The sequence below is a fragment of the Thunnus maccoyii genome, unplaced genomic scaffold, assembly GCF_910596095.1.
Source record: "Thunnus maccoyii unplaced genomic scaffold, fThuMac1.1, whole genome shotgun sequence".
In the NCBI taxonomy this organism is placed as follows: Eukaryota; Metazoa; Chordata; class Actinopteri; order Scombriformes; family Scombridae; genus Thunnus; species Thunnus maccoyii.
In genome coordinates this window covers 715,653-739,629 of record NW_024757900.1, presented here as the reverse complement: position 1 = coordinate 739,629, position 23,977 = coordinate 715,653, and the positions used below count along the sequence as shown (strand labels likewise).

General features: G+C 38.8%; 1 protein-coding gene across 4 annotated transcripts; it reads left to right on the top strand.

Moving 5' to 3' along the window:
- The first annotated feature begins 467 nt into the window (after positions 1-467).
- LOC121893587 lies at positions 468-18,095 on the top strand. Of its 4 annotated transcripts, XM_042405583.1 has the most exons (17): positions 468-1,502; positions 2,154-2,237; positions 3,438-3,663; positions 3,863-4,738; positions 5,454-5,562; positions 5,715-5,818; positions 5,906-6,178; positions 6,297-6,390; positions 6,599-6,666; positions 6,815-7,033; positions 7,211-7,348; positions 7,490-7,552; positions 7,720-7,800; positions 8,082-8,162; positions 8,331-8,411; positions 8,607-8,687; positions 9,073-18,095. In XM_042405583.1, the coding sequence occupies exons 5-17, from the start codon at positions 5,454-5,456 to the stop codon at positions 17,206-17,208; spliced, it is 9,528 nt and encodes a 3,175-aa protein (XP_042261517.1). In that variant the 5' UTR covers positions 468-1,502; positions 2,154-2,237; positions 3,438-3,663; positions 3,863-4,738; the 3' UTR covers positions 17,209-18,095. The 4 variants fall into 4 exon arrangements, with proteins under 4 accessions (XP_042261517.1, XP_042261520.1, XP_042261519.1 ...); XM_042405586.1 differs by having other exon boundaries at positions 468-2,237; positions 8,082-8,154; positions 9,073-9,207; XM_042405585.1 differs by having other exon boundaries at positions 468-2,237; positions 8,607-9,073.
- The last annotated feature ends 5,882 nt before the right edge of the window (positions 18,096-23,977 follow it).

The following is a 23,977-nucleotide window of genomic DNA, read 5'->3' as shown; positions in this document are numbered from 1 at the left end:
AGGGGTGTCAGCGTATGATTTGTAGGTCTTGATGAGACGAATAATTGAGTTTTGGTTCGATCTCTCTACGACATTCCTACGGGCCGTGGTGGCCGTTTTAGATACGTAGGTGGCGCTAGAGAGCACATTTTGGCACTTTGGGGTTTAATTTTTACATTTTATCAAATTTTTCACCATTCCTGATGTGCGTGCCAAATTTGGTGAGTTTTTGAGCATGTTTAGGGGGTCAAATTTAGAGTTAAAGTGGCGTAACAAGAAAGAATAATAATAAACAAACAAACGCACGAAAAACAATAGGGTCTTCGCCCTTTGGGCTCAGGCCCTAATAAAGAAACAAACACACGAAAAACAATAGGGTCTTCGCCCTTTGGGCTCAGGCCCTAATAAAGAAACAAACACACGAAAAACAATAGGGTCTTCGCCCTTTGGGCTCAGGCCCTAATAAAGAAACAAACACACGAAAAACAATAGGGTCTTCGCCCTTTGGGCTCAGGCCCTAATTAAAGCTGCAAGCAGCGATGATCGGGCCCTCGCACCCTAGCGCATGTCGGAGTGTTGCGCAGTCAAAGGGTTTTTGTCAGGGACTTGTAGATGTTTTCAGACTCAGGCTCTTGTCAGACAGAGCAAGGAGAGAAACATCACATAAATTGTCCACTATTTTGCCCAGCTGCTGGGGCTGCTGCATTGAAATGCCGTAGGGGGCGGTATGGAGCCAGTTTGGACACTGATTGAATATTGCAATGTAGACATGCTCAGGCCTGGATTGTTATCTAACCTGTAATGTTTCAGGCAGATCCAACCATGTACACTCAAGTTATATCAATTTCCTCTGTCATGGCGAAACATCAAAAGTCAATGCCACGCCACGGCCAAATGCTTCAATGTAAACTAAATCTTTTACTAACTTTTGATTGTACACTAGTGTAGATGACACACACTGATTTTGAAGTCCTTACAATGCGTTCTGTAGGAGGAGTTTTTTAAAATACAAGGCATGACAAAAGGCAGAGAATAAGTTTTTCCAAAATGGTGGACTTCCTGTTGGACTTACAGTATGGCTCCAAGAAGCTTTTTGTGCGTCTGGATATAATACATATGCCCTGTGAATTTCATTTTCTATGTTAATATGTAAGGCAGGGTTTCAATTTTGAAATTTTCAAGGGGGCGCTGTTGAGTTATTTTGTCACAACATGTCAATGACCCATACAAGATTTTAAATGGTGTCTCTCCGGACATGTGTCAAGTTTCGTGTCTTTAGCCCATTCCTTGTCCCTGAAAAACAGCGTAGTATTTCATGGCGAAGGATGTGTTGTCATGGCAACAGCTTTTGATCATGGGTTATTTTTATGTATTGTTGATGCTTTTTTAAAAGGAATAGGATAGGTGGACATGTTAAGTTTCGATTTAACGTTAGTCTATCAGAGGCATAGTAGGGGCGGGTTTATGTGGAGTGTGTGTGAAAAAAATAGCCGGTCAACCAGATCCAATTAAGCAAGGAGAAGGTAAGCATCTTTTTTAAAGTGTTTTCACTTGTTGTTTGTAATAGGAAATATATGAGTTCGCGATATGCGATATGACGAAATAGGTCGTGTGACAATAGAAAACGTGTACTATTACACATATTATGCTATATTTTTTATTTCGTAATACGTAAATCAAACCTTTTATGACAATATTTTTATCGGTTTTGAGTCTGTTCGTCATTTTTCGGTTACTTAGTAGTAAAGTACTCTTCTTGGATTTTTATTCGCAAAGCTTTGGTCATAGTCAATTCTCAACTTCTCATTGCTGTGTGTTGCTGCTCTGCAGCTCTGCACAAATGGTGGGGGATGGGCAGCCTCTCCCGCGCTGAGAAAGTAGAGAAGAGTAGCGAAGTAGCGAGAAGGCGACTTGAAATGATAGCAAAATTCAGCAGAGATTGTAATTGTTTGTGCTATTTATCAAATTACGACACCCGTGTAATTTAAGTGTTAAAGCATCAGCAGGCTTTTGTAGTCGCACACCAACTACTTTTTCTTTGAATTAATAATGTGATATGATATGATGTGATATTTTTGTTTTGTTGTCTTTCCATAGTATGTGGTTATTAATTAAGTATTTATCTATGTTGTTTGTAGTTTATTTATTGTGTCTTGTTTTATGATGTTGCGCAGATGGCTGAAGCATCTCCAAGTAAATTTATAAAAATTGATGATCCGGAGGTGGAGAGCCTGCGGCAAGAGTGCCAGCTTCTTTCAGTAAGTGATAAATGTGGTGGTTTTTGTGTTGTTAGTATTTATGGGATTCCTTATGAGTTGGACAAAACACCTTGGAAAAATAAATATGGAATTTGGAAAATAATATGTATATGAAAATATGGAAAAATAAAATGTGATGCTCATACAAATCAAATTCCATGTACGTAAAACTTTATATAACCTGTCAATCCTATTTTTTTTTTCATCAAAGTGTGATTTTTACCTTGCTATGATTTATTTTTTGTTAATATTTACAAGTAATTGGTCATTCAAAAGCAGAGATGTCAAAGTATACACATTCATTAGTTAAGTAGAAGTATAGATACTAGGGTTTTAAAATACTTCTGTAGAAGTTGAAGTATCACCTCAAGCTTTTTACTCAAGTAAAAATATTAAATTACTGCTTTCTAAACTACTTGAAGTATAAAAGTAAAAGTAATGTAAGGTGAAAAAAATGCCAGTAAGGACAAAAGGTTAGGCCATGCCACACGGGCCTATAGTGCACTACCATGCTTCCCCCAAAAAAACATTTTGAAAAGGCCATAATGACTATAATGTTATATTAAAATGTTAATGTAAAATGTAATGTCAACATTTGGATGCACTAGGCTACTGATTTTGACCGCATATATGCCCATTGAAAATGAATGCATTTTAGTATAGACATTCTCTTCAGTAACTGACATCTTCACACTAGGTCTGCTATGTGTCCTGCTGGGGTGTGGCATACTTTATAAATGTGCAGGTGCAATTGATTGCGTACAAACCAATAGAGTGTTGGAATAGTACATGTTTATTTTTCTCATCCAACCACAATCAAATTCACTCTATTTGGATGGCGCGATTTATATGCATAGGTTTTTTTGTGCTTTTTTAAACAATGATAAGCCGGGAATGAAAATAAGCTGAAATGAAATAGGAGTAACGAGGCTATTTTTAAAATGTAAGGAGTAGAAAGTACAGATAATTGCCTGAAAATGTAAGGAATAGAAGTAGAAAGCTGTCTGAAAAATAATTAGTCCAGTAAAGTATAGTTAACCAAAATTTTTACTTAAGTAAGGTAATGAAGTATTTGTACTTTATTACTTGACACCTCTGTTCAGAAGGAAACTGGAATGTTAGCATTAAAATGTGTTTAGATTTGTACTATTAGAATGTGATCACAAAATATCAAATCAGCATGTTATGATCTGTTGACAGTATGCCTGCAACGATGGAGCTGTCCCAAGGGACCAGCTTTATCAGCAGGCTGTGGGGGTCCATGGTCGCACTTTGAGTGCATTAGTGAGGCAGGTCCGCCTCCGTCGAGCGGCAGAACAAAAGCTGCGCATGGTGCAGACGGAGCTGCACCATACGAAGCAAGAACTGGCTGCAGTGAAAGAGCAGCTGGAGGTGGAGCGAGCCTCTGCCAGTTTTATTAAAGATGGTAATTGTTTGTTCAGTTGTGGTTTGGCTATTGTCCATGTTATGACTGTCATTGTATGTATGTATATATATATTTTTGTTGTTGAATGCATTATCAAAGAATTGACGTTGAAAATAGTTTTGAAACTATCTATGAAATAGAATTGAAAATAGGATTGTCACATTTACTGTTTTTGTATGTTTGTCTACCATGTCTGCAGAAGAAACCTGTGCTGCCTCACCTCCAAGCCCCACCAGTGACCCACCAACCCTTCCCTCCACCCCTTGACTTTTTTGTGTGTGTTCATTGTTCATTGTTCATTGTGTGTGTTGTTTTAATAAAAATGTTTCTAAGTCTTTTTTTGGTTGTTGATTGACTGTTATCAGGTGTATTATTCAAAATATTATGTAACAGCCACCTCTGTTGAAGTCTGTGTTATTCTCTTCTTTATTCAGAGGAGCCCCCTTCCCCAACTATTATTAATAAGTTTAGTTTCATAGATTTCTACTATGTACCTGCTCTATATTTGGGTTTTATTGGTACACAGTCACTCCTCTGTTCAAAAATACAACATTTTATTCAGTTTTCTTTATAGCTTTATGATTACTTTCATAATATAGATTCCTCTGTAAAAAGTTATGTTATTGTTAATATATTTTTTTATATAACAAGGTCATGAAGGTCTCAACATATTACGTCTTGAATCATTAACACTCAGTTTATTTGTGAAGTACTGATTAAATGTAGGAGCTCATTACAATTCTTTTTAATGACATTGTGCACTGAAACACAAATACTTTTATTTTGACAACTTCCGCAATTGTAACCGGTATGTTTTTCTTCCAGCTGCTTTGCACAGACCTGTCGGCACTCCTGATTGGTTCATTTGAATTTTGAAAAACGCGCAGGTGAAGGTATAAATACAGGTCAGAATACGTTTGCCGCTTGTTGCTTTGTTTTCGGACATTGTGACAACTGGTGACAGAGCGAAAGAGCGAACAAGCTAGCTTGTGAGCATTTCAGCGATTTCAGCAGCGATTTCAACAGCTTTGCATTGCATTCTTGGGATCTTCGGTGGACTTTTGGTGAACGCACTGTGAGTGAATTTAATGTTTTATTATAAGCGACAAAATGTAAAGGTAGTTTTGGCTCGTTATCCTTTTACCGTCATATGTATCATTAGCTCCTTAAACTGTTGCAGCTAAACTGTTTAAATGGTGTCATGTGAAAGTGGCGGCTGTAGTTGGCGGCATTCTTATATTTGTGGTGATATTCTCTAACATGAAGTCAAATATAGATTTAGGAACAGTGTTTTTTATGCTTTGAGTATAGCTATTGGAAACGTTTATCCTGTGAGTAACTTACATGTTGTTTTAACGGCTGTAGCTGTTTTCGAGCTATCCAAAATTTGAATTAGCAATATTACTTTCATTGTGAAACATACATTGTAAATGCACCTTGTTAAACAAGGTAGCAGCTAGCGTTATGGTTAACGCCATCCTGTCAACCAAATATAGCCACTCTTTCTTACAGCCTATGGTCTGTAAACTTATACACATGGTCGGAGTCCCTAATACTAGCAACATTAACCATCTTATTTTATCAGCAAAAATATATCTCTTGTGGCCGAAGTTGTTTTAATTATTGTGTGTGTGTGTGTGTGTGTGTGATACACGGACAAGAATTTGTATAATTTTGGCACTACTGTACATAAATGTAAAGATGTATGAAAAATGTAATTGTATATTTATTGTGTGTTATAAGTGTTTTTGTAATGTCGTATTGAATCAATTGTGTCTGCATATTTTCAGATGCCTCGCGACAAGTCCTTTCGCCGTTCTCAGGCAGCCAGGCGGAGAATGGCGGAGCGCCGTCTTGTGGTTTTCGGACCTCAGCGGCCTTCCACTGGCACCTGTGCCCGTATGTATTCAACTGTTTTTTCAGTACAGCTTTTCCTTATATGTATATGCATTACATAGTTGTAGTATAATTGTAACGTATGTGTCCATGCATTTGTTTGTTTCAAATTTTTAATTGAACTTTTTGTGGGGTTATTGTGTTTTTATAAATAGGTGAGGGCACAGGTTTTCGTCATAAGGTGAAGCAGTGGCCAATTTCTGCTTTGACTGGGCGCAGTCACAAATTGGTCATTCCACCTGAGGATCCTGACAAGAAGGTATTATTGGTTAAGAATTTAATAAGAAAACTTTTGATGTAAAGAGTTGTTATTGATTGTAATTGATTAAATTGTTTGTTGTTCCAGTTTGTTCTTGTCATTGGAGCCTCCCATCTAAGGGCAATGGTAGATGGATTTGTTAAGATGCCAGAGGGACGCCTCTCCTTTGGCTTCATGCCGACCCCGGGGGCCTGTGCGTCTGAGTTGAGGACCGAGTTGTTGCATGCTGCTGTACCTCGGACACCCGACGCAGTCTGTGTGATGGCCCCCAGCAACAACCTGACCGCCAGCAGGACTGTTGATGAGGCAGGAGCTGACTTCCGACAGTTCCTGCGCAGCGTGTGCAATCTTTGGACAACGGTATTCTTTATATTAGTAAATAGTCATCTTTGTTACTACACATTATTTGGTTGGGTTACCTGGTGAAGATTGTATACAATAATTTTAATCATTATGGAAATACTTTTGTTTTGTATAGGTCTTTGTCCAGGATTTCACACCTCGTCTGAATGCTGACATGGGTCTTCAGGAACTCATGCGGCAAGAGTTCCATCGTGTGGCAGCCAGCATGGGTAAGTTGAAAAGAAAGTTTTAGTGTTAGTTTTGATGTGTATAACAGATTATTTCTTTTTGGCCTACCTGATTATAGGAATTAAAGAATTCATTCAGTTCATATGATATATAGTTACAAATTAATATATGTAGATATTTCAATGTTTCATGATGTGTGTTTTTGTTTTTGTTTTTTTATTGTTTGTTTGTTTTTTTGTTTTTTTTTAGGTATCAGATACTTACCCACCGCTGAGCACTTCCCCTTGGATCGCCTTGACTTGTGGAGCAGAGATGGTGTAAGTAGAACAATATCTGATAAGATTGCCAATGAAAAATTTAATATACTCAAATGTAGTTGATTTTAAAAGTGCAATTCATTGCAGATTCATACAGACATGAAAACTTCTGTTTTGTAAAATGTTATTTATTGCTTATATTTTGCAGGTCCACCTGAGTGATGCTGGCGGTATGGCGATCCTCTCTCAGTTGATTTGGATGTCTGCTTATCAGCAACTGGAGACGCCACCACCTACGCCCCAGGTTCCTCTCAGGACTTCACCCCCTGTGAGAACCTTTGTATCAAAGGTGGTGGTAAAGGGAGAAGCACCTGTGCCACGTCTGTCAAACCCTTTTGACTGGACAGTTGTAAGCAAGGGCAGGAAGGTGAGACTTTGCATATTGTATGTGTGTTTCAGAGTTTTTGAAATGGAAGATTTTTCCTGACTAGTGTAACACTGTACGGACAAAGTGATATCTATTTGTTGCTGTACCTGTGTGCATGGTTTGCCTTTTTATCAAGATACATTTTCAACACTGGTCTTCCTCTTTTGTTTTCCACAGGCAGATGAAACGCCAGTCAAGTGTTTCATCCCGCTGAATCCTGTCCGTTTCAGCAGTGCCGTGTTGGATGTGATGGACAAAGCTGTCCCATCACATCTCCCTAGCCCTGTGTGCACGGCTGTTCCACAAGGCAAATCGGTAATTTGCATGCAAATTGTATGTGTGAGGCCTTTTTGTAAGGGTTTTGTCTTCACACATAAGTTAACAGTCAGGACTGTTGTATTGTATAAAAGTACTTATGCCCAAAATATGTTTTTATAATGTTTTTGTTTACATTAGATGCCAAATGTGGTCCGCCGGCAGAAAGCTGTTGCCTCAAAAAGGAAACGTGGACAGCAGCAGGTTGGTATCTTTTCTTTTTTTCAATGTTATATTTACGTTTGTCTTTCGTATAGTTGGAGAAGATAGTTAGTAACAACATATTTACTCGTTTGTAGTATTCAGGGAGTGATTGTGAAACAATGATAAAGTACATTTATACAGTTCTTTCAACTGTGTTTTGTTCCTAGGTTGAGGCTAAACCTGGCACCCAGCTCGTGTCTCGTGAGGCCTCACCTGGCTGTCCTGTGACAGACGCTCTGCTGGTGGAGGTTTGTGTGAATGTCTTATACACTTCAGCATGATTTACTATCATGAAGATCTAGTTTTAATTGGTAGCCTCTAAGGTTGCATATAAAAAACATGGATTAATTATATGCACTCTATATCTGTAAAGTTGAAGCAAATGGTATAATACAGACCTAAGGTTCATAAAGTCTGTTTTGTTCTTACACCAGGAGCCAGAAGATGTTTTGTGTCACAGGACACTTGCAACGCAGTTTTTGGTTATGCAGTTCATTCATTTTTTTTTATTTTATTTTTTTTTTTGTAGGTGGAGGCAACCCCTTGTTTTGTGGAGGTGTCTTCCCAGGATTCACCTACCAGTGTCAAGCAAGTGGTTGCAGGTGAGGAGGTAGGTGCTCTCATCGATTTTGTTTTGTCATGCAGTTAGGGAAGCCATTTTATTGTCATTGTTCATGTCGTATAAATTGTAATTATACAACATTTTTATTGCATTAAACTTGCAAATTTATGCAGTTTATACATTGTGTTTTTTCATGTGGTATTTTTTTTTTTGTAGGTGGAGGCAACCCCTTGTGTTGTGGAGGTGTTTTCCCAGGATTCACCTACCAGTCCCTTGCAAGTGGTTGTGATCGAGGAGGTAGTTGCTCTCACTGAAAGTTTTCTGTTTTTGTTTTTTTGTCATGGAGTTAGTGAAGTTACTTTATTTGTCACTGTTCATGTAGTATAAATTATAATTAGAAAATGTATATATATATTTTTTTTGTAGCATTAAAGCTCCATGTTTATGCAGTCCATACATTATGTTTTTTCATGTGGTAATTTATTTTTGTAGGAGGAGGCAACCCCTTGTGTTGTGGAGGTGTCTTCCCAGGATGCACCTACCAGTCACATTCAAGTGGTTGGAATGGAGGAGGTTGGTGCTCATAGTCTGAATGTTTCTGAATCTAGTCATCAGCTATGCCATTGTTAGTGTAGTATATGCATGATTGAAAACAGTGTTGTTGTTGTTGTTGTTGTTGTTATTGTTATTGTTATTATTGTTATTAGTAGTAGTAGTAGTAGTAGTAGTTGCACTTGGGAAACTTAATATTGTCTAGATGGAATCAAGTGTAAACATTGAAATGGTAACCAGCCTTTTTTGTTGTAGTCAATAAATACACTTAACTAGATGAAGACTAACTAAAGGTGTAATACAGTCAGTGAACGAGCAATTTAAGATGTTTAGTTTTGTGTATTTCTGATGAGGATGATGATGATGAGAGTGTACTGATCAAAATCTCCATTGATCTTTATTAAAGATGCCGGACGAGGAGAGTCTTCATCTTCAGCACTCATCAGGATGTGGTAAAATGCAGAGCCAGGCTAATCCTAGCTCCAGCATATTGTGGTCTTCTGTAGTAGCTGGTACTTCTATTCACGTTCAACATAGTGTAACAGGTTCGTTTCATCAGGGTAGTAATCTCTTTAAATATGCGGGACTTCAATGTATGGCAGTAAGTTTGGTAAGCCTAGCAAAACATGCAGTTGACAGTGTTTTTGCATGGCAGGCAAAAGATCTGGACAGAGTCGTAGTTTTAGGTGATCGGTTGTACACGTCCTTGAGAGACAATAACAAGATTAGTGGATCATCCAAACTGTTGTGTGTTCCTGATTTGCCAAAGCACTCAGTTATTGATGGTCATAACTTTGAGTTTCAGTATGGTGACTATGTATCAGGTGATGTCACTGTGGTCAATGGAGAGTTTATTCAGGCTGCCATATTCATGTCTCTACAAAATGGCTTGAAAAACATGTTTGCAAAATATGACACATGCTTGCTAACATTGTGTGGTACCACGTGTGCAGTCATTTCTCAAAATGGACGCTATGCAGTTGTTGATTCCCATGCGCGCAGTGCTGCTGGAATGGCAGATCCTAACGGTAATAGTGTTGTTGTATATTTTAGTTGTCTTAAAGAGGTGTACAGTTTCATATACAATTTGTCTACATCTCTCACTGAAGGTGATAGACCTTATGAGATCGCTGGTGTTCGTGTCATTTGCGGGGGCCGTAAGTCTGAGTTGAGAACAATGAAGTGTACAGACACTGTCAAGACTTCTGAAACTGCATCGATGGCTTTCAGTTCATCACTGGTATGTGGTATTCCATCAGGAACTAAAGTTGAGAGAGGTATGAAGCGTAAGATTACAGGGCAAACTTGTGCTTCTAAGAAAATGAAAAGGAATAATGTGTCTGTAGTGAATTCAGATGTTGTGTTTATCAGTAATGTGACTTCTAAAAAGCTGTGGTTTGATCCCATTTGTGAAGATGTTGCACAGGCTTTATGTACACAGTTTAATGTAGAGTTTGAGAAACATGATGCACCAATGCCTACAGCAGTTGGTCTGTTGGGAACTCCATGTAAGAATGACAAAATAGTGGCTGATGGTAACTGTTTCTTTAGAGCGATTTCCCAAGCTGTTAGTGGAACACAAAAGAACCATAGGAAAATTAGACTTGCTGTTGTGAAACAATTAGAGAGTAATGTTGCGGACTATAAAGGTATCTTGAGAAGTGAATATACTTCAGTGGTAGAGTACATTAAGAGTTCAAAAATGCGATATGTTGGCAGTTGGGCAACTGAAGTTGAAATACAGGCAGCAGCAGATTGTTTAGGAGTTAATATCTTTACTTATCATGATGACCGATGGCTAGAATATAGCTGCAAATATAGGTGTTTTTCAAAACAGGGGATCTACTTGGAAAATTGTAATGGTAACCATTATGAAAGTGTTGTCTGTGTTCATCAGCCTCAACTGCATAGTTGTTATGGTAGCTGCAAGTTGAATAGGTCTGATTCCAAAGTGTACAATGTGAGACGGCAGAGTGCAGAGAAAAGTTCATGGGCTAGCTCAGAGGCTAAGAGAATGAGAACAGTTGAGTGTACAAGTGGTTTGAGTCCAGTTGTCATAAGTTCTGGGAATCGAGTAGTGTCTATTGAGAATGATGTAACAGATTGTGATGTTGATGAGGTGAATAAAGTCACATTAAAATTTAGTCCTTTGTGCACTGAAGTTGCAAAAACTTTATGTAGTAAATGTAATGTTGAGTCTGAAAGACAGGATGTACAAGTACATACAGAATATGGATCTTTAGGTGTTGTGTGTAAAACAAATAAAATTGTAGAGGATGGTAATAGCTTTTTTAGAGCAATATCTGACGTTATCTGTGGTTCTCAAAAAAGTCATCTAAAAGTTAGACGTACTGTTGTTAAGTACATGGAAAGTCATAGTGCAGAGCACATGGAGTATTTGGGGAAAGAATATGCTTCAGTAGCTGAGTATATTAACAACTCACAAATGAGGTATGCTGGCAGTAGAGCAACTGACATTGAAATTCAAGCAACAGCAAATGCTTTTGGAGTGGACATTTTTGCCTACAGTGGTGAAAGATGGCTCACATATTGTAATGTTAGTTCAAGGCTAACAAATGAAGGAATATATTTGAGGCACTGTGAGATTAATCATTTTGAGCCAGTGGTTTGTGTTAAACAGGTTGATAAACAGGTTTGCTTTAATTTGTGTAAAATGGGTAATTCTTCTGAGGCAGAGTACATGTATAGAAGGAATTCAACTGCACAGGCACAGGGTACCACAAATATTAATAGTTGTAGTTCTAAGTATTGCAACAAGAAAAAGAAATTACAAATGAAAATGAAATATCATGAAAATGTGGTACATATGGAGAAAGTTAAGGCTAAGAGTATAAGGAAATATCAGGAAAATGTTGTGCATAAAAAGAAAGTTAAGGCAATGAGTATAGGGAAATATAAAGATAATGTGTTGCATAGGGAGAAAGTTAAGGCAATGAGTATAGGGAAATATCAACAAGATGTGTTGCATAGGGAGAAAGTTAAGGCAATGAGTATAGGGAAATATCAAGAAAATGTGTTGCATAGGGAAAAGGTTAAGGCAATGAGTATAGGGAAATATCAAGAAAATGTGTTGCATAGGCAGAAAGATAGGGAAATGCATAAAAGGAAATATCAAGAAAATGTGTTGCATAGAGAAAAAGTGAAGGCATTGAGAAAAAGGAGGTATCATGGAAATTCTGAGCATAAAAAGCACATCATGGCAGGAAACAAATTAAGGAGGCAACAGATGAAGGAAAAAGCACAGCACTTTGATTTAGCTATGGAGCAGTTTTTGGCAAAAGTGAAAGATGGGCCACATTTTGTTTGTTGTGTCTGCAATAGATTGTTGTTTAGACATCAGGTTTTAACTTGTAAAAGAGATTATTATAAGCAAAGTAAAGCTGTAGCTTTAATTGCAAATAAATGTATAACTGAAGACTATGTACACAAATGTAATGAGGACTGTGTAATGCCATGTCATTTGATTGATACAGGTAGAGGTCAGCTATGGATTTGTTACATGTGTCATTATAAGATTAATAAAGGTGAAATGCCACCTGAATGTGCACTAAACAATTTGGAAATTGACCCCATTCCAGCTGAGTTGAGTTGTTTGAACAGTTTAGAACAACATTTAATTGCGTTACACATACCGTTTATGAAAATGTTAGCATTACCAAAAGGAGGACAAAATGGAGTACATGGACCGGTGACATGTGTTCCAGCAATTATTGTGCAAACTACTAATTTGCTGCCCCGTTCAGATATGAAAGGATCTTTGTTGCGTGTAAAATTGAAGCGGAAGCTCACATATAAAGGATATTATGAGTATCAGTTTGTTGACAGCATGCACATAAAGCAGGCATTGCAATATTTAAAACAGACAAATATGTATTATAAAGATGTAAAATTTAATGAAGCATGGATAAATGAGTTTTGTAGAGAAGATTGTGAAAAGGAGAGTGATTGTAATGCAGAAGGTGGTGAAACATCTGCAAATGGTGGTGAAGATGAGCTCCTACATGATAGACAGCAACATTGTATGTTTCAAGATACGTGTCTCATGCCTGTTGATATCGGTCAGGAAGCACTGGATCAATATTTTGATGATATATTGAATCTGGCACCAGCGGAAGGGAATAGTCCTGTTAAATTACTTTGTGATCATGCAAATGAAGCCAAATGTTTTCCGGTGTTGTTTCCGCAGGGACGTAATACCTACCATGAAAGAAGAGAGAATCGTTTGACGTTGTCGCGTTATTTTAATAACAGAATCCTACATGCTGATGGTAGATTCGCACAAAATGTAGAATATATCTTTTTTGCTCAGTACATGTCTGAGGTTGAACAAGTTGTGTCAAATGTATCGATAGCATTACGAAAAGGGAAAGGTGGTCTGTCTCAAAATTTAACTGAAAAGGTAAGCAGTCTGTTAGACAATGATGAATCTTTGAAGAAGTTGTTAGAGTTTGATGATGGGTATTGTTTCCATAAACCGATTCGAGGTACCCCAGCTTTTTGGCAGGGAGCACAACGTGACCTGCTTGCTTGTGTTCGTCAGCTCGGTGTTCCTACTTGGTTTTGTTCCTTTTCTTCTGCTGATATGCGCTGGACAAATCTTCTTGATAGTATTTTGAAACAGGAAGGTAGAACACAGACTGCTGCAGATTTAGAGTGGGCAGACAGGTGTGATCTTTTACGCCGCAATCCTGTCACTGCGGCCAGGATGTTTGATTTCCGCTGGCATTGTTTTTTGAGAGAGGTACTTATGTCGCCATCTCATCCAATTGGTAAAATTAAGGATTACTTTTATCGAGTGGAATTTCAGCAGCGCGGTTCACCTCATGTGCATTGCTTGTTTTGGATTGAGAATGCTCCGTTGATTGATAAAAACACAGATGAAGAAGTAGTTGAATTTATTGATAAATATGTAACATGTGAGTTGCCATCACAAGATGAGACATTATTGGACATTGTCACTTCTGTGCAGCAGCATTCAAAACAACATTCAAAAACTTGTAAAAAGAAAAACACGGTTTGTCGTTTCAATTTTCCGAGGCCAGCATCCGCTCGAACATTTATATGTCGCAGTAAAAATGATGAAGAGTGCAAAAAAACATGCAATTGTCACAAAGATGAGACAGATAAATCTTCAACATGCGTTAATCATGGTCAGAAAACTTCAAATGAAATGAAAAAAGACTATGCAGCAGAGATTATGACAAAAATCAAGAATGCTCTTTCCAATGAGAGGAATAGTTATGATAGTGTGGTACATTTATTCCAAAGTGTAGGGATTGATCAAGTCACTTTTGAGGCTGCATATAAGTGTTTAGCTAGAAATACACATATTGTGTTAAAGAGGCAAGTTAATGAAGTCTGGATAAATCAGTATAGCAAACCACTATTAAAATGTTGGCAGGCAAATTTAGACTTGCAATTTGTTGTTGATGCATATGCGTGCGTTGTTTATATTATCTCTTATATGTCTAAGGCAGAAAGAGAGATGGGATTGTTGTTAGGGAACGCACAGAAAGAAGCATCTAAGGACGGAAATGTTAGTGCAAAAGAGGCATTGAAAAATCTAGGCAGTGTTTATTTACATAACAGAGATGTGTGTGCTCAAGAAGCTGTGTACAGGTTGACAAATATGCATTTAAAGGAATGTTCGAGGAAAGTTGTATTTGTACCGACAGGGGACAATATAGTTAGAATGAGTTTGCCTTTGAGTGTGTTGAAACAAAAGGCAAGATTGCGCGCTTGTACCTCAGAAGACATTTGGATGACTAGTTTTGTTGATCGTTATAAGAAGAGGCCAAATGATAGTGTATTCAATGATATGTGTATGGCAACATTTGCATCGGAATATCGTGTTTTGAGTAAAAATCAAAAATCTCAGGCCTGCATTAAATTAAAGAATGATTGTGGTTTTATCACAAAAAGAACACGAACAGAACCTGCAGTTGTTCGTTACGTGCGCTTTTCTGAGACAAAAAATCCAGAATTGTTTTACCAAAGTATAATGCAGTTGTTCTTGCCGTATCGTGCAGATGTGCAGCTAAAACCTCCAAATTGTGAGACATTTGCACAGTTTTACAAAAATGGTCATGTGAGGTTAAGTGATGGGTCAAGACATTCTGTTAAGTCAGTTGTTGATTTGAATAGAAGTCATTTTGAAATTAAAGCAGATGAATTGGATGAAATCCAGAATACAATTGATAGAGATGGTGTATTAGAGGATGCGTGGTGTGAGTTGTGCCCAGAGAAAGAGTTGGAGCGTTTACAGTGTGACCAAGAACAAAAAGACAAACAACAGATAGTGGAAGAACATGAGGAAAATATTCCAGATTTAGCAGTAACTAGACAACATGTTGCACATTTGGAAAAAAGGAAAAACATCATGTGTAGAAGTGATGGTTTGTCTTTAATTAGATCTTTGAATGAGACACAGCTGGCTGTTTTTTATCAAATTCGACAATGGTGTTTAGAGAAAGTATTAGGGAAAAATCCAGATCCGTTCCATGTATTTATCACAGGTGGTGCAGGGACAGGAAAAAGTCATTTAATAAAAGCGATTCAATATGAGGCAATGAGGCTATTGTCAACGGTGTGTCGTCATCCAGACAATATTTGTGTGTTATTAACGGCTCCTACAGGGATTGCTGCATATAATTTGCATGCATCAACTATTCACCACACGTTTAGTATTGGAAAAGATGTTTGTTTACCCTACACACCTTTGGGTGAGGATAAAGTCAATTCTTTGCGTGCTAAATATAGTGATCTTCAGATTTTGATAGTTGACGAAATATCAATGGTTGATCATAGGTTGTTGTCTTACATTCATGGTAGGTTAAGACAGATTAAGCAAACCGGTGATTTCTCACCATTTGGAAATGTGAGTATAGTTGCTGTTGGAGATTTTTTCCAGTTGCCTCCAGTAAAAGGGAAACCCCTATATGTAGATGATGTAGGTGTCAGCTTGTGGTCTAATCTGTTTAAGGTTGTTGAATTAAAACAAATAGTTAGGCAAAAAGATAATGTGTTTGCAGAGTTGTTGAACAGGGTGAGAACTCGATCAAAAGGAACCCCGATGTTAAACAGTGACATAAAAATATTGAAACATTGTGAAACTGGTGAAGTCAGCTCAGCTTTACACATATTTCCTACAAATAAACAAGTAAATGAGCATAATTTGGCACAGTTATTTAACATATGTCCTGAATATGTCCAGATAGATGCTCAGGATTTTGTGAATAATAAGAAAACAGGCAAACTAGAATTGAAAACTGGACATCATGCCAAAACATATAACACGTGTTTGTCTGAACAGCTGTTGTTGGGTGAAAATGCGCGCGTAATGTTGTGTAAAAACGTGGATGTTACAGATGGTCTTGTTAATGGGGTTTGTGGTACTGTAACACATATAGATAGTTCAGATAATAGTAAGTTTCCTCTTAAAGTCTATGTTAAGTTTGATGATGAGCATGTTGGTGCGCAGAGGAGGAAACAATCGACAAGTAGCTTAGTTTTCTTGGGCTCTACCGGTATTGAGCCAGAGGAAGAAAAAGTAACTAACAAAGGTGGTTTGCGACGACAGTTTCCGCTTAAACTTGCTTGGGCTTGTACAGTACATAAAGTACAAGGTATTACTGTAGATAATGCTGTTGTGTCTCTTAAGAAAGTATTTTCTGCAGGCCAGGCATATGTAGCCTTAAGTCGTGTTAGAAGTTTGTCAGGTTTGGTGATTCAAGATTTTGAAGATAAAGCCATATATTGTAAGGATGGCGTTCAGGATACAATTCAGAGTATGCCTCAATTCTTGATCAAAAATATAACTAGGCACAAATTTAGTACAAGTACTTTTACTGTATTTTTGATGAATGTGCAAAATTTGACTCGCCATGTATCTGATTTGGCATTATGTACACAGCATTTGCAGCTTAACTGTATTGCTGTTACAGAAACATGGCTACCTGCTGCTTCCTCATTTGAAACTGTAAAGATTGACGGTTTTACTTTTCATGGTTGTCCACGAAGTTTATCTTACAGTAGCAACAACCCAGAACTGATTGAATTACAAGGACAACAGCATGGTGGAGTTGGCTTTTATAGTGCAGACAATTTAGAATATAATATTATCAAAGTAACAAATGTGAATTTGGAATGTTTGATTTATAACTATGTTACATGTAACATATTAATAGCTGTCATTTATCGACCACCATCTTATCCCATGTCTTTGTTTAAAGAACATCTAGGCAAATTACTTGATTGGCTAGATCCAAAAGGTAACACAATTGCAATCATGGGAGATTTTAATGAGGACATCTTGAAATCATCAACAATCTGCAAATTTCTAACAGACAAAGGGTACATTCAATATGTTACACAGCCCACAACAGAGAAGGGCACATTAATTGACCACGTGTATGTGAAAACAACACATTATGAAATAGAATCAGTAGTGTTGCCGACATATTTTAGTGATCATGAGGCGGTTGTTTGTTCTTTTAAATGTACAACTTCTGAAATGACATAGACTATAATACTTCACAACTGTTGATGTATGTTAATAAGCTTTATTTGGCAATTGTTAACTGTATGAGTTGTATGTTATTTAAGCTTATTTAATGCCAAGCATGAAATATGAAATGAAACAGGTATTTTTTTTAAGCATGTTGTGTATTAGGTGTTGCATTTTTTGTGCATTTATGGTTAATGTATGTTCAATATAATATTTTGTACAAAAAATGAAAAGGGTTTCTTTTTCCTGCATTACAACAGCATTTATAAGTCTAACATGTATTAATAATATTTGACAATGCACAAATGACATTTGGTGAACAACTACAATATAATTGTCATTTTGACATAATATGAAATGCTGCCATATGCTGTGGGTAATGCAGGTTTTGCTTTTCCTTCTATGTAGTGTCAAAAAGCAAAAGGCACCGGTAATGGCTACTCCTGGTTTATACTGGGATGGGGTTCGATTCCCTGCAGTGTCCTGCTGATCAATTTGACATTTACATGAAAGCCCATGTTAACTGTCTTTAACAACTGTCTCTAACTTCCATAAAACTTAAACACAACTTGTGGCTAATTGTTACAATACAACATCTGTACACATTCTTAAACCATCAATGCATGTTACATCTTCTCATCGCTCTTGTCATGTCACTTTCTACAGGTATTTCTGCCTTCAGAGCTGTAGAATCTGGATCTGTGATGGCAAGCCACCTACTGCCCTGATATTCCTGCTCATATACTGCTACAATTAATGGAATATGCACACCTGCATTTTGCCATATTCTTTCTCTTGAATTGTTGGGTTTTTGTAAATAATATGGTCCACAAATGCTCACTTGTAAAGTGCCTTGACATATGGTGAAACATAAATAAAACTGATTTAACTAGAAAGTCTGATTAAAGATCATCACACTATTTTCTATTCCTGAATGAAATAAGCAAAAAAAAAAAAACATTAACAAATGTTTCTGTTAGCACTTCTTCAAAATAAAGCACCCTAATTACAATAAATTTATTATTTTTTAAATGGAAAAATTCTAAAAAAAAAATAAGTCAGGATGTACCAATGACAGCTGTTTTCAGACAGTGCAAGAAGGAAATAATCACTTACTTTGTCCACTTGTTTGCCTGCTGCTGGGGTTGCTTGCATGAAATGAGTTATAGGGGGCACTATAGAGCCAGTTTGTATCATGGATTGAATATTGTAATGTAAACATGCTCAGGCCTGCACTGTTATCAAACCTGTGAAGTTTCAAGCACATCTAACCATGTACACCTAAGTTATATCAATTTCCTTTGTAATGGCGAAACATCAAGACTCAATGCCACGCCAAGGCCAAACGCTTCAATGTAAACTAAATCTTTTGATAACTTTTGATCATACACTAGTCTAGATGACACACACAGATTTTGAAGTCCTTACGATGAATTCTGTAGGAGGAGTTTGTTAAAATACAAGGTGTGAAAAATAGCCGAAAAGAGACAAAAATTTACCACTTTTTCCAAAATGGCCGACTTCCTGTTGGAATTACAACATGGCTCCAAGAGGCTTTTTTGTGCACCTTGACATGATACATGTGCCTTATGAATTTCATATTTTTACGTTTATCTGGTAGGCGGGGCTTCAATTTTGAAATTTTAAAGGTGGCGCTGTTGAGCCATGTTGCCACGCCTATTAAAATTATCTACATAGGATTTTAGCTAACATCACTCTAGACATGTGTGTCAAGTTTCGTGACTGTAGAGCCATCCCTTGTCCCTGAAAAACAGTATCGTATTTCTTGGCGAAGGATTTGTCGCCATGGTAACAGCGTTTGGTTTTGGGTCATGACCTGCCAAATATAGCATCACCAAGGTCTTGTTTATTAGCTGACTTAATTTCAGGTGCATCAGTCAAATTTCCTAGGAGTAATTACACAAAGTACGACGCATGTTACTTCCTGTTGCCAGTAGGTGGCGATATGACTTTCGCTAAATATGAGACTGAGCATGTGTTCAGACCGGGACTCTTAACAAGCATATGAAATTTGGAAAAGATCAGACCACGTGGAGTCAAGATATAAGGCTTTGAAATTTCATGGCGAGACATCGAAATTCGCCGCGTCGCCATGGCAACATCTTTCAGCGAAAAGTCACCAACTTCATAATGTACGAACTCCAAGGTCTTGAGGCTATTCTGAGTAAATTTGAGGTGGATCCAATCACTGTGCTACCCACAGGGCGTCGGAGCGTAAAACATGTAACTTCCTGTTGCCAGTAGGTGGCACTATGACTCAGATCCAATATTGTTACATGGATGTGTTCAGGGCAGGACTCTTAATCAATCACAAAAGGTTTGGGTCTCTTGGGATCATGTATGCCGGATGGCCGTTTCTAATTTCATGGCGAAGGATCGAATTTCACCCCCCAGCCACGCCCCCTTGGCAATGACGAAAACTCACCGTTTTGATAACTTTTAATCTCCTATGTCTGTAGATGATACAGACCGAATTCCAAGTGGCTGAGGTCAAATCTCTAGGAGGAGTTCGTTAAAGTATGCAGGCTGGAAATGACCAAATCGGTGTCAAAATCGCAACTTTGACACAAAATGGCCGACTTCCTGTTGGCGTTAGGGTATGTGTCCAAGAGACTTTTTGGTGCGACTGGTCATGATACATATGCATACTGAATTTCGTTCTCCTACGACAATCTGTATCGAGGGGCTCAATTTTCCTAATTTCCTAGGGGGCGCTATCGAGCCATTTTGCCCCGCCTTTTTGCGAGACCCATAAAATATCAAATTTTTCACCACTTCTGATGTATGTGCAAAGTTTAACAACTTTTCGTGCACGTTTAGGCCCTAAAAAATGCGTTTTTTTCGGAAGAATAATAATAATTAAAGCTGCAAGCAGCGATGATCGGGCCCTCGCGTCCTTGCGTATGTCGGGGCTCGGCGCTGGTGAAGGGCTTCTGTCACGGGCATATAGATGTCCCCAGACCTGGTCTGTTTTCAGACATTGCAAGGGGAGATTAACGTCACATCCTCAATGACCTACTCTGCATGCTGCAGGGGCTGCTGCATTGAAATGTCGTAGGGGGCGCTATGGAGCCAGTTTTCATCACTGACGGAATATTGCTATTTAGACGTGTTCAGGCTGGGAGTCTTATCAAACATGAAAAGTTTGGTGTAGACTCGAGCATTTACACTAAACTTATAGGACTTTCACCTGTCATGGCGAAACATCAAAACTCAACGCCACGCCACGGCCACACGCTTCAATGCTAAGTAAATGTTTTGATAACTTTTGATCACACACTACTGTAGATGACACACACTGATTTTGAAGTTGTTACCATGAATTCTGTAGGAGGAGTTCGTTAAAATACAAGGTATGCCAAATGGTCAAAAAAACGCGAAAAATGACCACTTTTATCAAGATGGCCGACTTCCTGTAGGACTTACGATATGGCTCCAAGAGGCTTTTTTGTGCGTCTTGACATGATACATAAGCCTCCCGAATTTCATTTTCCTAGGTTAATCTGGAAGGCGGGGCTACAATTTTGAAATTTTCAAGGGGGCGCTGTTGAGCCATATTGTCACGTCTATGCAAATGACCTATCCAGGATTTTAACTGGTGTCGCTCCAGACATGTGTGCCAAGTTTTGTGACTGTAAACCCATCCCTTGTCCCTAAAATACAGCATCGTATTTCATGGCGAAGGATGTGTCGCCATGGCAACGGCGTTTGGTCATGGGTCATGACCTGCCCAATGTAGCATCACCAAGGTCTTACATCTTAGCTGAGTCAATTTCAGATGCATCGGCCAAATTTCCTAGGAGTAATTCAACAAAGAACGATGCATGATACTTCCTGTTGCCAGTAGGTGGCGCTATGACTCTCACTAAATATGGGCCTGAAAATGTGTTCAGACCGGGACTCTTAACAAGCATATGAAATTTGGAAAAGATCAGACCATGTGGAGTCAAGTTATAAGGCTTTGAAATTTCATGGCGAGACATCGAAATTCGCCGCGTCGTCATGGCAACACCTTTCGACGAAAAGTCACCAACTTCATAATATACCATCTCCAAGGTCTTTAGGCTATTCTGAGTAAATTTGAGGTGGATCCCATCACCGTGCCACCCACAGAGCGTCAAAGTGTAAAACATGTAACTTCCTGTTGCCAGTAGGTGGCGCTATGACTTAGCTCCAATATTGACACATGGATGTGTTCAGGACGGGACTCTTTCCAAGCACAAAAGGTTTGGGTCTCTTAGGATCGTGCATGCCGGAGTTATGGCTGTTTGAATTTTCACGGCGAAGGATCGAAATTCACCCCCCAGCCACGCCCCCTTGGCAATGACGAAAACTCACCGTTTTGATAACTTTTAATCTCCTATGTCTGTAGATGATACAGACCGAATTCCAAGTGGCTGAGGTCAAATCTCTAGGAGGAGTTCGTTAAAGTATGCAGGCTGGAAATGACCAAATCGGTGTCAAAATCGCAACTTTGACACAAAATGGCCGACTTCCTGTTGGCGTTAGGGTATGTGTCCAAGAGACTTTTTGGTGCGACTGGTCATGATACATATGCATACTGAATTTCGTTCTCCTACGACAATCTGTATCGAGGGGCTCAATTTTCCTAATTTCCTAGGGGGCGCTATCGAGCCATTTTGCCCCGCCTTTTTGCGAGACCCATAAAATATCAAATTTTTCACCACTTCTGATGTATGTGCAAAGTTTAACAACTTTTCGTGCACGTTTAGGCCCTCAAAAATGCGTTTGTTTCGGAATAATAATAATAATAATAATAATAGAGAAGAATTCCTTGAATTACAATAGGGCTTCGCACCGGTAGGTGCTCGGGCCCTAATTAAAGCTGCAAGCAGCGATGATCGGGCCCTCGCGTCCTTGCGTATGTCGGGGCTCGGCGCTGGTGAAGGGCTTCTGTCACGGGCATATAGATGTCCCCAGACCTGGGGTCCGTTTTAAAAAGCAGGTTTAGTGAAAACTCAGAGTCTGTTAACCCTGAAATGAGGGAAACTCTGAGTTTTCAGTTTCAAAAAGGGAGGTAACTCAAACCAGAGAAAGAGGGATAACTCTAGCCTGTTTCAGAGAGAGGGGTAACTTAAGCTCTCGGTCAGTTACCGTAGCAACAGACTCTATGAATCTAACCTGGTCGGAACCAGGTTTTTCTCAATGAACCTCGAGTTTCTCTCAGTCTCCGCCCTCTTTCAGAGCCACACACTCCATTTGATTTCCTCATTCATTCAGGCAGCAGGCGAGTTTTGGCGTAGCCTAGTTCTGCCGTCTGTCATTTAAAGAAATCATTAAAAAAAATAAAAAAATAAATTAAAAAAATCAGAGTCAGTATATTAGAAGTCCATTAGGCACAGTAAGTGGCGACTTTTTTTCACTAACATGGCATGTCCTTTTGATAACGATCCCGTGGATGAAGGTGCAGCATTACTGCGCAGAGAATTAAATATTCGTCGAGAGATGGTTATCAGACCGCACATAGATATTCTAGCATTTCCAGCCATTATCTTTTTGAGCGGTACCATTTCACGTCACAGTCCATCATCTACATACACAACCTAAGCCGTCTTTACATTTGCAACATTACCAATGGTAGTCATGCTCTCACATCCCAGCAGATATTGTGTGTTGCGCTGCGTTTCTTTGCAAACCGAAGTTTTTTGTACAGTGTCGGGGCCAGCCACTGGCCTTCCTAAATTCTGGCTTAGGGCCAGCTCTAAGACTCCCAGACGTGTTCAGGCTGGGAGTCTTATCAAACACTCCCAGCCTGAGTGTAGACTCCAGCATTTACACTAAACTCCAGCATTTACACTAAACTTATAGGACTTTCACCTGTCATGGCGAAACATCAAAACTCAACGCCACGCCACGGCCACACGCTTCAATGCCAAGTAAATCTTTTGATAACTTTTGATCACACACTACTGTAGATGACACACACTGATTTTGAAGTTATTACAATGAATTCTGTAGGAGGAGTTCGTTAAAATACAAGGTATGCGAAATGGCCAAAAAAACGCGAAAAATGACCACTTTTATCAAGACGGCCGACTTCCTGTAGGACTTACAATATGGCTCCAAGAGGCTTTTTTGTGCGTCTTGACATGATACATAAGCCTCCCGAATTTCATTTTCCTAGGTTAATCTGGAAGGCGGGGCTACAATTTTGAAATTTTCAAGGGGGCGCTGTTGAGCCATATTGTCACGTCTATGCAAATGACCTATCCAGGATTTTAGCTGGTGTCGCTCCAGACATGTGTGCCAAGTTTCGTGACTGTAGACCCATCCCTTATCCCTAAAATACAGCATCGTATTTCATGGCGAAGGATGTGTCGCCATGGCAACGGCGTTTGGTCATGGGTCATGACCTGCCCAATGTAGCATCACCAAGGTCTTACATCTTAGCTGAGTCAATTTCAGATGCATCGGCCAAATTTCCTAGGAGTAATACAACAAAGAACGACGCATGATACTTCCTGTTGCCAGTAGGTGGCGCTATGACTCTCACTAAATATGGGCCTGAAAATGTGTTCAGACTGGGACTCTTAACAAGCATATGAAATTTGGAAAAGATCAGACCATGTGGAGTCAAGTTATAAGGCTTTGAAATTTCATGGCGAGACATCGAAATTCGCCGCGTCGTCATGGCAACACCTTTCGACGAAAAGTCACCAACTTCATAATATACCATCTCCAAGGTCTTGAGGCTATTCTGAGTAAATTTTAGGTGGATCCCATCACCTTGCCACCCACAGAA

Bases quoted from the DNA above. Each gene is read 5' to 3' on its own strand.
- LOC121893587 (XM_042405583.1), top strand. From the start codon at position 5,454: ATGCCTCGCGACAAGTCCTTTCGCCGTTCTCAGGCAGCCAGGCGGAGA. The intron at 6,179-6,296 runs GTATTCTTTATA...TGTTTTGTATAG, and splicing joins TGTGCAATCTTTGGACAACG to GTCTTTGTCCAGGATTTCAC. The intron at 7,349-7,489 runs GTAATTTGCATG...TGTTTACATTAG, and splicing joins CTGTTCCACAAGGCAAATCG to ATGCCAAATGTGGTCCGCCG.